The following is an 18029-nucleotide window of genomic DNA, read 5'->3' on the forward strand; positions in this document are numbered from 1 at the left end:
CATAATTCGTACTTGTAGTCAATTTAGTAATTTGGATAGTAGGCTAATGTAGCCTTCATTATAATTCTTATAAAAGACAGCTCCAAACATACTGTATTTGTTTTTTGTTTGGCCCAAAATGGCTCCAACATTTTGGGTTGCCAACCCCTGCACTAGGCAAATATGTCCGCTGAGTGAAACTACTGCTCTTTAGAAACTAATGATAGTACCAGACCATCATATAATATTTGTAAACAGAGCATTTCTTGAGGTACCACTAGGGCTCGCGTTAATACAAAAAAATATGTCATTTACAAGTCAATACATTATTTTACTAGTCTAAAAATATGGGTATCGAATTGACATTGGCAAAACATCTTGAAAAAAATCCAATAGGTAAGAAGTTTAAAAAAAAAAAAAAAATCTGCATCACTAGTTATAGGAAAACGCAAAAGTTTTGTGAGGTATGCATGGAAGCTATTCAGTGATAATAAGTACACAAAACACTTTAATCACATAAAACATTTTAATCACCCAGGACTTTTCTAACATTGAAGCCAGATAAAAATGATGGATTTGCAGAAACTAGACAAAATTCACTTCATAAATGATCACTTATTTGTAAATGGTGTACTTTTCAATCCAATACAACCTCAAACTTAATACAAAAAAAGCAATGTCTACATTTGGCACATACAAGTCAAAGATTACTATCATTTGAATTATTCACCCCCATCACCAATAGAATTCTTCAGAAAGTGCCAACACCTTTTACGGAATGCATTTGTAGTCCCATTTACTTCAGAAAATAATTGAATTTACTTCAGAAAATAATTCAATTTTCCTTCACTGAAACCAACAAGTGGTAAAGATTTAAACATTTGTTGGACTGAGGCCATCTTGTTTTTTTTTTTTTTTTTTTAAAGTGTTATATGTAACATTTCATATCTTAAAGCAACTATGTGAATGATTTATATCGCAATGTATTGTGATTTTATGTATTGTCTGCAGGAATGCAGTACCATTTACATGTGGGCAAACAAAAGGATAGTGGTAAATCTTCCTCCAATACAGATCCAAATTCAAACATTTGAGGACATACGACACCTGGCTTCCACAATAGGCAGCACAAACCAATATAACTACAGTTATGAAACTTTTTATTCAATAAATAGTTGATTTTTCAAAGTTTCCACCTATTCCATGAATGATAAAACACCAAACATTTATTCTAAATCATTGTCAACATGAAAGCATATACTTTATTTTAAACTCATTTAAGTAATAGCTATTTTGTTTAAAAAAATATCTGAAATTATTCTTGGGAATCAAAAGTGACATATTAGCATCTTTTTTTTTTTTTTTTTTAACATAAAATACATTTTTATACTAAAGAGTAGTGGGGCCAAAGAAGAAAAACTGAGCGAATTTGCACTTTTATTCTCAGAATTCTTGCTTTAAAGAGAGTTATGGGGTTTAAAGTCACAATTCTGAGTATAAAGTCATAACTCTGCCCTAAGTGAGAATTTGGCCCAATTGTTGTCTTCCTCTTTACTGGCCCTACTCCTCTTTTGTATTTTTAGGAGTCAAAATGGCTTTTTTTGCTCACAGTGCAATCATAGCTGTACAAACAAAGCAACAACAACAAAACACGGGAAAGAAAACTATAGCTCTCACCTGTACTGAAATGTCCTGAGTTGCGGGCTTTTCTATTTATAAAGTGGAATAACGACAAAGGTGCAAAAATAACATGCATATTTAACCGTGTTTTACTCGACCTATCAATAAGGCAACAGTTGTCATCTGCATAGTCATGCAATAAGCATCCATTTACAAAATGTCCACACGAGCCAAAATGCATGTGAGTTCAAACGCTTGCTTCATCTGACGCCATCCCATAGTGCATTCAGTGTCTCAAGGCTACGGCATCCGATTACAACTGAAAGAAAAAAAATATATGTTAACACTTTTTAACCAAAGGAGAACAAATTGAAAAAAAAACTTACCTGCTGTTCCAACTTTTGATAGTCTGTGGATTTTGGACGACGAGATCTTGATCTCTTTCCTTCCAGAACAAAGGCTATTATCTAGGAGGGGGGTAAGGCAAAGCTACTGTAATCGTAAATAAATGCAAGAGGTTGCAGACAAACAAAATAAATGAATATTAGATTCAAGAAGTATTTTTGGCTATGTGATCTGTCGAATACTGATCAAGCAAGGGTGTGGGACAGGAAATTTCAAATTATATAAAAATTGTTTCAAATTAGGCAGGTGGAATTTTCCTGAATATTGAATGGTTTTTTTTCTATGTACACTGCTGGCCAAAAGTATTGCCACCCCTGCAATTCAGTTTCAGTTTATTCGCACATCATCAAATACAGTACATAATCATACGCTAGCAGTTCACATGTTAAGATGGGCAAATAGGACACTCCAAAGAAGCTAATAGGACACTCCAAAGAAGCTAATTCCGTCAGATAATGCTTGATTTCTCCCAGAAAATGATTGCCATTACAAATGCTTTGGTGATATCTTCATTGATTTTGCTTGCAATGAAAAAACACGAAAGAGAATGGGGAAAAAAATAAATCATTATCATTTTACACAAAACTCCAAAAATGGGCCAGACAAATGTATTGGCACCCTTTGAAAAATAATGTGATGCTTCTCTAATTTGTGTAATTAACAGCACCTGTTACTTACCTGTGGCACATAACAGGTGGTGACAATATCTAAATCACACTTGCAGCCAGTTAAAATGGATTAAAGTTGACTCAACCTCTTTCCTGTGTCTTTGTGCGTATCGTATTGAGCATGGAGAAAAGAAAATAGACCAAAGAACTGTCTGAGGACTTGAGACGCAAAATTGTGAGAAGGCATGGGCAATCTCAAGGGTAAAAGTCCATCTCCAAAGACCGGAATGTTCCTGTGTCAACCGTGCACAGTGTCATCAATAAGTGTGAAACCCGTGGCACTGTGGCTACCCTCCCTAAAGGTGAACGGAGAAAGAAAAATTGACAAGAGATTTCAATGAAAGATTGTGCTGCTGGTGGATAAAGAACCTCGACTAACATCCAAACAAGTTCAAGTTGTCCTGCAGTCCGAGGGTACAACAGTGTCAACCCGTACCATCGGTCGGCGTCTGAATGAAAAGGGACTCTATAGTAAGATACCCAGGAAGACCCCACTTCTGACCCAGAGACATAAAAAAGCTAGGCTGGAGTTTGCCAAAACTTACCTGAGAAAGCCAAAAACGTCTTGGAAGAATGTTCTCTGGTCAGATGAGACAAAAGTAGAGCTTTTTGGGAAAAGGCATCAACATAGAGTATACAGGAAAAAAAAACAGGCCTTCAAAGAAAAGAACATGGTCCCCACAGTCAAACATGGCGGAGGTTCCCTGATGTTTTGGGATTGCTTTGCTTCTTCTGGTACTGGACTGCTTGACCGTGTGCATGGCATTATGAAGTCTGAAGACTACCAACAAATTTTGCATTATAATGTAAAATGTGTGGCGCAGTGTGAGAAAGCTGGGTCTCCCTCAGAGGTCATGGACCTTCCGGCAGGACAGGGCCGGCCCAGCCTATACGCAGACTGTGCGGCTGCTTAGGGCCCCTGACCACTAGGGGGCCCCCAATCTGGCAATTGTTTAATTTATATTCTATTTTATTTACTACAGTTTGCTTTATTTGACTTTTGTGAGTTTTGATACTTGATTACAAGCTTAAAAAAATAAAAGTTCTTCCTTAACTTCTTTCTTTCCTCTTTTAGAAAAAGGTTTGGCGCTATCTACTGTAAGTACAGGCAATGATTTGGCGTGAGAAGTTTGAAGTATGCAGCACAACAAAATCTGATTAATATACAAAATATGGACGTATGGCTTGGATTGCATGAATGGGTTTCACAGTACACTGTGACGAAATGGTGGGCCAAAAATATGGGCCCCTTTGCATTATTTTGCTTAGGGCCCCCAAATGGCCTTGGTCGGCCCTGCGGCAGGATCATGACCCAAAAAGCACTAGAAAATGGTTTGAGAGAAAGCACTGGGGACTTCTAAAGCGGCCAGCTATGAGTCCAGACCTGAATCTTATAGAACACCTGTGAAGAGATCTGAAAATGGCAAGTTTGGAGAAGGCACCCTTCCAAACTCAGAGATCCAGAGCAGCTGGCCAAAGAAGAATGGTTTAAAATTCCAGCAGAGCATTGTAAGAAACTCATTGATGTTTAACGGAAGTGTTTGTTCGCAGTTATTTTGTCTCAAGTTTGAGTTACCAAGTATTAGAAGTTTGTGTTACCAAGGATTAGGCTGAGGGTGCCAATACTTTTGTCCTGCCCATTTTTTGGGAGTTTTGTGTAAAATGATATATGAATTTTTTTTGTGTGTGTGTGTGTGTCATTCTCTTTTGTTTTTCATTGCAAGCAAAATAAATGAAGATATTACTACCAAAGCGTTTGTAACTGTAATAATTTTCAGGGAGAAATTGAGCATTATCTGACAGAATTGCAGGGATGCCAGTACTTTTGGCCAGCAGTGAATATCATTTATCCATGAATGGGATCTGCCATCTCCCTGTATCTCATTTAGAGGAGGCAAACTGCCCGAGTTATTGTTTGGACACTTGTAGATATTTTGGACAGCCTCTCAATAGGTTGAGACAGGGCTCCTGACTGCGACCAAATGGTCACATTTACGAATAAAATTAACCAATACGAGTATTTTTTCATCTTGTCGCACATGTGCGAAAAGTAGCTTTTTTTTTTTGTTTTTCCTGAAAAACTCCTTCACTGTTAAATCCTCGAGTTGGTGGTAATGTAACAAGCTAGTTTGCCATGGGAAATACAAAAGGAAGAAAATGAAGGTAGAGGTGGGCGATGTGAGGAGCGGGTTATAATTGGGGAAGGGATAAAACTTGATAGCACCTGCAAACAATGGCTTAAAGGATCATACTGCAGGTCTTAATGCAAAATTCAGATATTTTTGTTATTGTGTTTTTTGGCAAGCCCATTCAGACTGCCTTTGTCCATTGAGCCCATTCAACTATCACACATGCACACTAAGGCTAGGTTTACACCGCAGGTCTTAATCCACGAATCCAATTTTTTTGTGTTTTTCCGACTTGAGTGAGGCATTAACTTGACGGTCTGAACGTGACGGGTCGCATAGAAGTAGACCATTTCAAATCCGATCCGAGTCATTTTCTTATGTGGTTTAAATCAGATCTGGGCCACATTCTTCCAGAATGTGGCGGCGGTCTGAACTGTCAAATCTCCCAAATCGGAATTCATGCAGCAATTACGTAAGCAAAGAGCGAGAGCAGCACGCAAGACGGCAGCGATGTAGCTGTGGATTAGCGTTAGTGCCTAGTTTGAACGTTCCTTTTAGGGAATACACATACGAAAGTGAACCTAATCGGAATTGAAATGGTCCACTTCTATGCGGTTTATCACGTTCAGGCCGTCAAGTTAATGCCTCCCTCGAGTCGGAAAAACACAAAAAAATTGGATTCGTGCATTAAGACCTGCGGTCTGAACCTAGCCTAAGACTCCTTTCCAACAAACCCGCTGGCACTGTTTCAGAGGAGGCCGACAGGGGGAATAAGTCCCACTCGGGCTCATCACACGGAAGGTTATGGCGAAATGCGTAAGTCATCGGCGTTGAGCTGAAAGCCAACACACGGGGCGCGATGAGACTGCAGCGGCAAGCGACAGTGACACACACCGCTCTGCCTGTGCGTCATCGCTCGACTTTGATTAGCTATTAATTTAGAGGGTACACTGTACACCAAGCTTGCATACCACGGCAGCACGTCAGCCGTGAATCAACACATGAAGCCCTGTCACCAAGGTATAATTTTGGAAGACAACAGGAGACAACAAGCTGGCGGATCGTAAGTCCATATAATGGAATTTTTATTGAGCTTGCCTTTATATGGATTATACGACAGAGTATCGAGAGTAACGTCAGGCTAATGTAGCTGAATAAGCAGCTATGTACTTTAAGTAGCGCGTTGCCGCCTCCGTTAAAATCAACAATATTAAAAGCATCTGGTTTTAGAATCAGTTTTACAATTAAAGAAATCCTTATTATTTTGCTTCATCTACAAATTATAATCAAGAGAAAAAATTCATACTAATGCTTCGTCATAGCGACGGTACACGTATGTATAGTGCGTAACTGCTCACAGCTACATTACTCCTACGAAATAATGCGACTTTTGTTTCTCGTAGCAATATTACGATTTTAATCTCGTTCTTTTTTATTTTTTTAATTAATTTATTTGGCCCTAATACTCCATCGTAGCGTCGTATCAACGTGCATTAGTACGTTTTTTTCACTTACTTCACTGCAGTGATACGTGACATTTATTTATCTATTCTGCTGGTGCTCACTCTAATGCTGAGAACAATAGTGACATACAGTACCACAAAAAAAGAAAGAATTGTTTTGAATTCTGTTGGAAAGGTGAAGTCACATTGTTCTGAATGTCTTTACATTCCATTCTTTGCACTAGGCAATTCCATCAGCATTTGACCTTATTGTTTATTTGTGATTTATTATTGTTATTTATGTGTTTATTTGTACTTTTAAGAATTTAAATGTTCCAAAATGTTTTTGTGAATTAATAATCGTCAAGAAAAATGTAATTGCTAGTGTAAAAAAAAAAAAAAGTTCATAAAAAAACATTATTAGACAAGTCGAGTAATCGTTAAAAAGTCTGCAGATTAATCGGGAGAAAAATAATCATTTGGGAGGGCCCTACGAAATTCAAACGTTAATTAAAGATTAGAAGATAGATCAAAATATAGATTCTTCAGTTTGTTGTTTTATGCATTTATTAAGACAGTATTTATCAGTTAAACTGTGAAAATAGAGGAAAAACTGTCGATTTACAGATTACACCCCTGAATCTTGTGCTTGCGCCCCTAAATTTTTAAATTAGGAGCCGTGCTCTGTGCACCTAATAAAAAATATTAGTCTGGAGCCCTGGGTTGAGGTCAGGGTGAGTGTGACCGTAGCATAAATTCATTTCTCTTTATACGCTACCATTTACAGCTCCTGAGGTACATTTTGCTGCATTAGATAGCACTTTTTTTAATACAATGGCAACTAAACGGATTACAGCACTCTCAAAGCTGATTATTCCAGCCAGAAAGATCACTCGACATCACCGTTATCTCCTGGTGGTGAGATTGGAGGATTGGCAGATGAAGTCTTGTTAGCCCCCAAATAAAGAGGTAAATAAAAAGCTAATGATTTTAGATACTTCCTCTAAAATTGTTGTTAGAGGTCTTCTATGAGGCCTGATTTGAATATTAATGAACACCTATTGTAACTAATAAATTGAGGTGTTTTGTCATTAACTGATGGCTACCCATGATTTTGAAAGTGCGTGTCAGCCATTTCTATTACGATGGTTGATACAGATGTAATCAGTGTAATATGAACGGAGGTTTTCATAAGCCACCTACCTTGCGCTTGTTGTGGTAAGCGATGTAAAGCACTGCAACCACCACTGCTGTAGAAACAAGGTATGCAAAGAAATGACTGCTTTCTACCTCGTCACTTCCACCAGGTAACTTATCCTGATGGTTGTCTTCTATTTTCTTTTTTGTGCCTCCATCTCCTCCAGATTTTGCCTGACTGCCCGGTTCTCCCAATTGTGGCACATTGCTATGAGCTTTTGATTTGTCATCTCTTTCTTCTTCTGTCTCGGAATTTCCTTTATTTGCAGATTCTTTTCCTTTCTCCTCTTGCGGCTCTGTTGAGGTTTCCTTCCCTGGAGGGTCTTTATTAGAATTGTTTTCAGGTTCTGCTTTTTCAGTAGCTGGATATTTTTCGGTTTTTGTGCCCTGTGCAGCGTTGTCATTAGGTTTATTTGCAGCTGCAGTGTCTTCTTCTGACTTTTGAGATCTGTGCTTTTGCTCTTCTGATTTAACCTCTTTGGAATTGTCACCCTTCTTGTCCTTTTCTTGTCCGATATCTCCTTTTGAGTCTCCATTTACCTGACCTGTGTCGCCCTTGGAATCTTTAGACAAATCTTGCACACCCCCTGTACCTTCTTTAGGGTTTGTGCCTTGTGGTTTTGAAGCATCATTTATCGTTTTCGCTGCCGGCGGGTTATGACCTGTGTTTACATCATCTGGATTCTGGACTTCATCTGGAGTAGGTAACTTCTGATTAGGCTGGTTTTTGATGGATGCTCTAGAGTTGTCTGCACCACCATTAGGAGGTGCTGCGGCACCTACAAAAACAAAACATTATTTTTCCCACCCTTTAAAACTCAACAGGTCCCCTATCCTGAACAATAATGTGACTGGAATTTTAACATTTTATATTATTCTTGTATGTGTGTGAATAAATGAATATAAAACATTTGCATAGACACTATGATAAACATTTTTATTATGATTTTGCCAGTTTTTCAACATGGAGACTGCTGGCAAAATGAATTTCCCTTTGTCAGTATAGTATCAGACGGATTGTGCTGAAAACAAGAATCACTTGCTGAGAGTTTCGAGTCTGGTCAGACTGGAACTGTTTCCAGAAAATTTGCCTCCCATGCAATGTCATGCACTGAACTACAGTACTTGAATGCACATGCATAAACACGCAGTCATTAATATTCTGGACTCTAGTTTTCTGTTGTTAGAGTCTTGCTACTGTTCTCTCGGTGTCTCGATTTTTTTCTTTTGCGCTTTTTTTTTTTCTTGTTCTTCTATTTGTATTTACACTGACTACATGACTAGATTTCGTTGTTTGTGTTTTAATTGGACATTTTGGGACTGGCACATGTATCACATTTTGGACTGGTGCAAATTGGGTTTCAATCACTTTCATTCACCAAGTGCACAAGCGCTTGTGATCTGTCGGAGTCCATTAAAATTAAATAGGGCTGCAGCTATCGATTATTTTAGTAGTCGATTAATCGATGAACTACTTAGTTCAAATAATCAAGTAAATGGATAAGGAACATAAATAATTAAAATAAATGAGCTGAGCCTCAAACGGTAAAATAAATGAGGATCTAAGTACAACAAAATAACAATTGTTTAACTTAGATAACAAAGGTCCGCTAGCTTAAATGCTATACATTGCTAACGTTTTTTGTTTTCACAATGCTCTTAAAAAATGGTTCAAACACATATCCCCCCCCCCAAAACCTGCTAAATATACCTACAAACTAAACTACAAATGCATTAAAATAAAAAAAAAAAAATAACATTAGCTCAAACAGAAACTTAGCTTATGTTGGTCTTAACAGGGAACAGCTGGATTCAGCCATGTGAAATGAGTTATGTCATATTCACTGTTGCCACAAGAGGGCAGTGTATGCACCCAAGTCAATAAAACTAAATGCAAACACTTTCAAAACAAAACATTATAACGCCTCTTTAATAGCATACCACACGAATGCTATTTTTAGACTGCAAGGCTGCGTGACGTCACCATCGTAAACCAGAAGGGGGTCAACATAGGAGCGCTCTCGCATACAACCCATGTTAGTACTGCTGGTTTTCTTTAAAAAAAAGAACATGCCGAGTAAACACTGATGCTATGGAACTTGTAGAAACGACTCTAGACATGACAACAAATGAAGGATGTTTTCTTTATACGTTTTCCGAAGCCAAAAAAGAGGGAAAAATGTGAACAATGGATCAACTTGTAAGTACGTCCAAAAGACCAGTTTAACGCCAGCAAGGTGAAGCCATTCACCTTCTTATGCAGTAAACATTTTGTTGGGGGCCAAGGTCCTACAGATGACAATGCTAAGCCATTGCCTGCCACAGCATGCCCCGAAGAGGTAAGCCATTTTGATATTTTAACTTATTTTTTTAGCGTGGCGTTTTGCTGTGTGCCGTGCCGCTTCTGTCTGACAATGACCTTAAAAATATTAAAATGGTATCTGACTACCACTGCTGTTACCTTTTCTGTTGTAAAAAAAAAAAAAAAAAAACTTTAGTAAGGGGAAGTGTAAATAAATTATAGAAATAAGATTTGGTATTAATGAAAAAATTAAAATTGTTCGTTGGCTGTCACTAAGTAGCATTTGCGATGGCTACACAAAAATAGCAATATAAATTACCCCCAAGAACAGTCAGAGACGCAAGACAACCAGAGGATATAACATATAAGAAACAAAGGGCATATGGTGGTAAAGGATAACTTGTTGAAAAAGGAGAATGTCATTGTCAGTGGCGTAAGGCAATGCACACAAGAAAAAGGTGTCGATAAAAACAGCTACCTCTGGATCAGGTTGACTCTTTTTCTCGTCTTTTTCACTCCTCTTTAACTGAACATTTGTATGTTCTTCCACATTTTACCAGTGATTTTGGCACCAGGGACATCATTTTCAGACAGAATTGGTAGGTTTAGCTCAGTAAACATCTCGTTCATACACTATTTATATGCATCTAGCATGAGGGAAAAATGCAAGCTTGACCCTCCTCTAGCAACAGTTGCTAAAGTCATGAATATTAACGAGCAAAGGTGACGTGTTACGTGCGGTACGCTATTATATGATTACTCGAAGCAGCAAAATTTAATTCGAATCTTTTTTCAAATCGAAATTACTCGAGTTCATCGTTTAAATCGTTGCGGCATTAAAATTAATTATATATTTGGCTAGACTTTTTCTGAAGGGATTAGATTGTTCAAATTCATAAGTCAAAACAACACGTAAAAATATAAGGCAGAAAACACAGACAAGGCTGAAAACACAGTTTCTGCTCTTGCACCCCTCTTTAAAATAAACTGCTGTATTTTCAGCCAAAAGAAATGTTGTGTTTGATAGAACAATCTGTCTATATGCCGCCATAGCAGATTCATGGCGCATTAAGCCCCTGAACTATTTTTAATTTGTCCATTTTACCCTGGAAACCCCCGTTTACAGACCTCTCGCAACCACTTTTGTTTCAACCTAGCCGTAAAAAAAAGGTAAGTAATCGTATTTTTTATTCGAAATGGCTGTCATTTTTAGCTTAGAATCATTAATTGATGTCTAATATTTGGTTAAAAAAAAAAAAAAAAGAAGAAATTAAAAAAAAAAAAAACTTAAAAAGGGTAAATATATGACAATGAAAATCTCGATCACTCCTTGATGTCTGCGATTTCTGCAACGCGACCCTTGTTATATTACCATTTCAACCATAAAATCCGCCAAAAATCCGGCTGTGGCCATTCACAGCTGTGTCTTGACACTCGGTAATACATGCTACATGGAGTTTTTGGATCGAAAAGAAGTACGCACGCAATAATATATCGTTAAAATTAGGGGTGCACGATATCCATTTTTTGAAACCGATATCGATGGCTTCCTGCTGCTCAAGGCCGATACGGATACGATAACCGATAATATGTATATATAATTTTTTAATGTATATTCACATGAGTTTTTGAAGACCTGTAGGTAAAAAATACTAGTGGTTGATTCAGCATAGATTTGCCTTTGACCGAACCAGAATTTTCATGATGACATGGAACATTACTATAATGAACAAAACGAAGACAAGAACAGTTTTCACTTCAAATAAAGTGCCCATATTAAAATTTTCAAATAAATATAATTTGAGTCACAATTAATTAGTCAATATCATTGACAATGTGTTCCCCTGAACAATGAGCACTGCTCTAAAACAAACATAAACCCAACAGGTATTGTGCTTTTTTAGCAGATGAAACATTTAGTGAAACAGGAGAGGAGACTTTTGTCATCTTGGTCCATGAAACAACTTTCTTAACCTGGCAATTATAGAACAGCAAGCCTATTATTAACCAAAAGGCCTCTCAAGAACTTGTAAACATAACACTGTAAAATGCAAACATTTGCTAATTGCCATAGTAATGTTTATAACTCAGAGAAGAAAAAAATACAGCCTATATAGAACAATAACAAAACTTTGCATACTGGCAAAACAGGAGTGTAAACAAACGCACGCATCCCAATACGACACTGTGCCAAAAATATTATTAATAGGCCCAATAACATATTGTTATTGGATTTATTGGGATGATGTTATAATTCCTATTATCGGACCGATAATTATCGTGCACCTCTAGTTAAAATCATGGCGTCTTTAATTCTGCTCTGGCGTGCTCTCACCTCCAGTTAGGGTTTTGCTGTTTAATTTTTTTTTTTTTAAATGCCCTTCTGTTCAATTTTTTTCTTCCCCAGAAAATTTAGATTTCAAGCTTTCCAATGATGTATCACACCAATTTGCCCAAATTGGGGGTCTCAGAGCGGAACTTCAAGACACCTCAGTGTTTTCCACCATAAACATTTTAAAGGACGAAAAAAAAAATCTCTTGGAAAATACACAGCTCAACAATAGATGTAAAATTCAAGTTCAACAAAATTAGCAAAGTTGATCAATGGGTTAAATCTTAGTTTTAGGAAGGAAGGCATACATTATATTTCGAAATAATTCAAAGTCAAAAGTAGTTGGGGCACCTTGGACAGACTGCTTTATCACGTAAGATATCTCACCTTAGTTATATCGTGTGTATTTCGTTTTGATGCGTCACTTTTTGTTGTTAAAAACGCATAAAATGAATGCACTTTAATTGAAAATTAGCCAATTCATATTAAAATGGTTTGCAGATTAGGCTAATCATGATGCATTGTTTGAAAGTCCAACACTAGAACATACAAATTCAGTGTTTCCGCATTGAATGTGCAGAGGAAGATTGGCAAGAGTTGTGGCGAATGAAATTATAACCTTAAATAAGTAATGTTTTTCATTACTCAGTTTTTAGCGTGCAAATAGTTTCACTAATGATTTGTTAATTCGCTCGTATCATGTTTAAAATATTTTTGGCCGTCATTTGAGAATTCCTCATCCAAAAATACTGGTTCTGAAAGCCACTGTCCGGCTGAGTTTACGAAAAGACGGGGATTGTCGAGACATCAATCATTTATATCGACAGAACTGGGACGATGTTTAAATGTGAACCTCCACTCACCTATCAACATGGAGAAACACACAACCGTAACACATGCCAGGAAAGCAATCCTCATGATGCTAGCAAAGGAACGCAAACCACTGTAACTCACAGAGCTCACAGATTTATGCTAAGATTAAATTCCGCTTTGACAAATATGACTGGACACAGAGCCTCTGTGGCGTCACTCCTTCTTCCGTGTACGCGCTAGCCTCTTCTTTGCTCCGCGTACACGAAAAATGCTCATTACTGATATCTAGAGCCTGGAGGTGGAAGTCAGATAAAAGTGTGTTCTTAAATCCGCCGCTAGATGTCACTGCTATAACGTGACCGCCATTTTGATAGCACACTGAGAAAGAAAACTTCTGACATTTCCCCCCTCAAATCCTCAATTTAAACAAGACGACTTGCTTTCGGGTTGCATGGTGAATGTTTTTTAAGTATTTTGTGCATTTTCAAAGAAACTACCAAGTTTCTTTTTCTACATTATACGAAACTTTTTAACATTTTTTTCCCCATCATCACTTTCAGAGGCAGCTAATCTGACATGTATCATTAGCCTGGATTTTTATTTTTTTTATTTTTTTTGCGTTCTGTTTCTTAATTATTTAATGTTGTCCGCAGCCGGGAGCAGAGCTGCCAGTACAAGAAAGCAGAATCTCTCCCCAAATTGACTTATGGCCACTCCACACACTCATTGATAGTGTCATCAGTCATCATATGCTAACCATCTGGAGATCAGGTGAGTGCCAGAGTCAGTAGTTTTATATATGGTCATTTATTTATCCATTCGTCCGCTCCGTTCGTTCAATCCAATCCAACAGTAACATGTTTTTAAAATCAAAATACCTTATAATAAATATACACTCTCAATCAACTTCAATCTGTTTTCATCATATTATTTGAAAAATCCGCACTTGAATTAGGCATAACATTCCCAACTACGAATGTGTCGGTATGATATTCTGACGGTATGATAAACTAAATCCAAAAATATTACGGTATTGCAATTACAGCTCTAAAATGTGTCACTTTGAGATATCTGGGTTAAAAAAAAAAAAAATTCCATTGAACAGGATTTTTATTTTTCAAAACATATTAGCAATTTGAAACATAGTATAATTTTAATTTTAAAATAAATTAAATATATATATATCAAGGGCGTAGGTTTGCATAGGGACATAACACTATCAACTTTTCAGGATGCTCAAATTCTCTCACCCAACTTTTAAGCAACTTTATTTGAATTGTATATTCATTCATTTTCCATGCCGCTTTTCCTCACGAGGGTCGTGGAGGTGCTAGAGCCTATCCCAGCTAACTGCAGGTAGTAGGCAGGAGACACCCTGGACTGGTTGCCAGCCAATCGCAGGGCACAAGGAGACATACAACCATTCATGCCTACGGACAATTTAGAGTGTTCAATCAACCTACCATGACCACTCAGCCACCGTGCCGCCCCTTGATATATATATATATATATATATATATATATATATATATATATATATATATATATATATATATATATATATATATATATACATACATACATATACATATATTCTAAATAAAATTGGAAAAAAATGCAATCAATTTATTTTGTATAAATGCAAAATCATATTGAAGGTATTGCCTCCTCGGGAGCCACCATCTGCAAACATGTTTTACATGTCAGTTGGCCCTCCTCCTCTAAGCCGCGGCTGTTTGTAACTTTTCTGTAGCCGAAGTATTCCCATACCAGCGATTCCGTTTTCTTTGATGGGGGAAAAAGCTCAGGAGTTTCACCTCTTCCAGCCATCGTGTAGCACAGCTGACTCACTGATACTGAGCTACAACCGGTGGGGGAGAGTTAAGCCTTACAGCAGGCATGTCCAAAGTTTGGCCCGGGGGCCAAATGCGGCCCGTGGTCAAATTTCATCCGGCCCCCAGCCTCTGTCATAAAATCAATAACGTCTGGCCTGCACACAGACTTAATAAATTGGTCAGCAGTACTGCTACTAGCATATGAGGTAGCTTACACACTAAATGCTGCTCCTCATTTACCCACTAAAAAGCAACATTACTCTAAGCAACATTACCCCGTGTGACCTTTTACTCACAATTTTCTAAAATGGCGACAATCAACAAAAAAAAGTTGACTGTGATGGCCGACGCTTCAAGGATAGATGGAAATTGGACTTTTTCTTCACTAAAATACGCAGCAACTGTGTTTGCCTCATTTGCAAAGAGACAGTTGCTGTTTTTAAAGCGTTCAATGTATGGCGATTTTACCAAACAAGACACGCTGACATGAATGACAAGATTACAGGGAAGATACGTAGCGAGAAATTGAAGCAACTTGAAGCTAGTTTAATGTTACAGCAACAGTGTTTCACAAGAGCCCGAGAGTCGAAAGCTTAGCCACAAAGGCTAGTTGCGAGATTGTTGAAATTATTAATTAAAAATAATAATAATAAAGCAAATGTGACACACATAATGGCTCGCTAAAATTTGCTTAAATATAGTGTTCAACATGAAGGACGTCAGCCAAGGTCGGCCCCCCACATGTTTACCACACCAAATCTGGCCCCCTTTGCAAAAAGTTTGGACACCCCTGCCTTACAGCTACAAGCGAAGGATTTCTCCATGCAATTTTGGGACTTAAAAAATAGCTAATACCTTAGGGACAGTATGATGGAAAATTTTTGCGGTTTTGAAAACTTGTCGTTTTCATACCACGATATATACCTTGAAACTGGTAATCGGCACATGTCTATTCCCAACACGACATTTTCATTCACTTACAGTGACATTACCCTTGACAATTTCTTTTTTCATATACATCATAAGGTATTAGGATCAATAACTTCATTCTGCTGTTTAAAAAAAAAAAAAAATCAATTTGAAAGATGAAGCCAACAAATTTTGACTTCTAGCACTTTATTAAAACAATGTCACCAAATGTCTCGTATTACAGTAAATTGAATCTATCATTAATGTGATTTTTTGTGTGTGTGTGTGTGTGTGTGTGTGTGTGTGTGTGTGTGTGTGTGTGTGTGTGTGTGTGTGTGTGTGTGTGTGTGTGTGTGTGTGTGTGTGTGTGTGTGTGTGGGTGTGTGGGTGTGTGTGTGTGTGTTGGGATTGTTTAATTCAATTGTATTTTCATATTATAGCTGAAGTGGGTAGAGTAGCAAAAATTTGACTCAATTAAGAGTAGCATTACTTCAAAATACTATTACTCAAGTAAAAGTAAAAGTAGTCATCCAAAAATGCACTCAAGTACAAGTAAAAAAGTATCCAGTGAAAAGAATACTCAAGTAATGAGTAACCTTGTGAGTAACTGCGTATTTTTAACTTATCTATATGAACTATTGTTATAATGATACTGTACAATAACTCATTACATAACCACATTAAGCAAAAGAAATACAAAAAAAAAATATCATTGAACTCCAGCGAGAGGGGGAAAAAAAAGACAGAAGTGAAACATTATTTGTCCAAAGAGCATGAGTGCCCTCTAGTGGACAAAATAGTTCCTACTTTGAATAGTGAATAGCTCCTTCGTAGTTACTATTATGAAATTGAAATTTTCATATCTCTGGTTTTCCGTGGGACTAAAGAGGAAAAATGTATCGACTCCTGTGTAGCCCAAAGTAGCAGAGTAAGAGTAGCGTTTTTTAATTCACAAATCTACTCAAGTAAAAGTAATAATTATGCCTTAGTAATACCACTCTGAGAAGTACATTTATCTCAAAAAGTTACTCAAGTAAATGTGATGGAGTACATGTAACGCGGTACTACCCACCTCTGGTATATAGTAATTTAAGGATAACTGCAGCTGCAACAATATGCTGTAAATAAGTACAATTTGTAAATAACACCACAAATTATGGTAATGGTTAACTGCTCGCTAGCCACCAACCATCATGAGCTATTTAAAACTCACCTGGTCACCTGGTGGCCCTCCCACCTACCTCTGTCGGTTCTGCTGGTAGCAGGTCTTTGCAGGTTAACCATTTTCAGTACCAGCGAACAAAATATAGGACAAGCTTCCAAGAAATATCTTAAACAGTGTTAACTCTTAAAATATTGCACTAGCCAAAGTACAGTATAATTTATCGCTCACCATATGGGACTAAATGATTTGCAGTTTCTATTCTGTCTGATTTGCACCAGGTCAAAGGAGTGCTCATGCATGTTACCTGAGCATACAGTATTATAGTCACTGGATTGATAATCTTCATTCTCATTGTGCAGGCCTGTAAATCTTGAAGTTACATTCACCTTACAACAACAAATATCATGTAGTAAGGGAAAAAAGACAAATAGAATGAAAATATATTTGTATTTTTAGTGCACTACTCACTAGGGGTGTGACAAAATATCGAAATGGTGATATATCGTGATACTTTGTATCCCAAAAGGTTATCAATATGCTCCTGCCAAGAATCGAGATGTCGTTTTGAAAAGGTGTCAATGTCTAAAAAAAAATTGTTTTTTAAATGAACCAACAAGATGCAACCAAAATCTTCCACCATAATAGTGTCTCAGTTAACTCTAAAGCTGCATTGACGGTGCTCAGCGCCCAATCCATTTAGACTGGGAAGGTTCATTCATTCGAAACCAGAGCATTCACAGTCATTCTGTCCGATTTTCAGGGCATTTACAGGTCACTTGCTGTTCATTTAAGGGCATTTACAGTTCATTTTCTGTTGAGTTTGAGTCACTGCCTATTCAGTCATATCTCCGGTTTTCCGTAGTCAATCGGTGGCCAAATATAAACTAGGAGAAAGGGTGAAATCTGTGCTTTTGAGTTATGTTGACGGCAGCGTGTGAAATAGTTTATTTTTACGTTTTAAAGACGCTACATGATTGAACAGTCCTGCGTAATAGGACTTCCGACTGCAAGCTTGAGTGTGGTCACGTAACTGTACTGTATTGTTACGTCTGATTGGTATAATGGATTGTTGGAATGTGATTATTGTTGCGACGTCTCATTGATGAAACTGGTAGAGCCACAATTGACAGACATCTCTGGCAAAAATAATATATAACATAATGTGTAAAATAAAAGGGAAAATGTTATGACTCTATTGTAGCCCAAAGTCGTAGAGTAAGCATAAGAGCGTTT

The 18029-nt window shown here is 37.4% G+C and overlaps 1 protein-coding gene and 1 long non-coding RNA gene across 3 annotated transcripts in view; one reads left to right on the top strand and one right to left on the bottom strand.

Moving 5' to 3' along the window:
- Positions 1-469: 469 nt before the first annotated feature.
- On the bottom strand, positions 470-13134 carry tgoln2 (trans-golgi network protein 2). The gene is made up of 4 exons (XM_057832785.1): positions 12938-13134; positions 7447-8219; positions 1986-2066; positions 470-1918 (listed from the first exon to the last, which is right to left on the bottom strand). The coding sequence occupies exons 1-4, from the start codon at positions 12990-12992 to the stop codon at positions 1913-1915; spliced, it is 915 nt and encodes a 304-aa protein (XP_057688768.1). The 5' UTR covers positions 12993-13134; the 3' UTR covers positions 470-1912.
- A 108-nt stretch (positions 13135-13242) lies between these two features.
- LOC130913769 (uncharacterized) overlaps positions 13243-18029 on the top strand; it is a 28354-nt gene continuing 23567 nt past the window's right edge. For both annotated transcript variants that reach the window (XR_009062813.1, XR_009062812.1), the window contains exons 1-2: positions 13243-13341; positions 13541-13658. This is a non-coding gene — a long non-coding RNA (uncharacterized LOC130913769). The remainder of the gene's footprint in view (positions 13342-13540; positions 13659-18029) is intronic.

This window comes from Corythoichthys intestinalis, chromosome 3 (genome assembly GCF_030265065.1).
Source record: "Corythoichthys intestinalis isolate RoL2023-P3 chromosome 3, ASM3026506v1, whole genome shotgun sequence".
NCBI classification, from domain to species: domain Eukaryota; kingdom Metazoa; phylum Chordata; class Actinopteri; order Syngnathiformes; family Syngnathidae; genus Corythoichthys; species Corythoichthys intestinalis.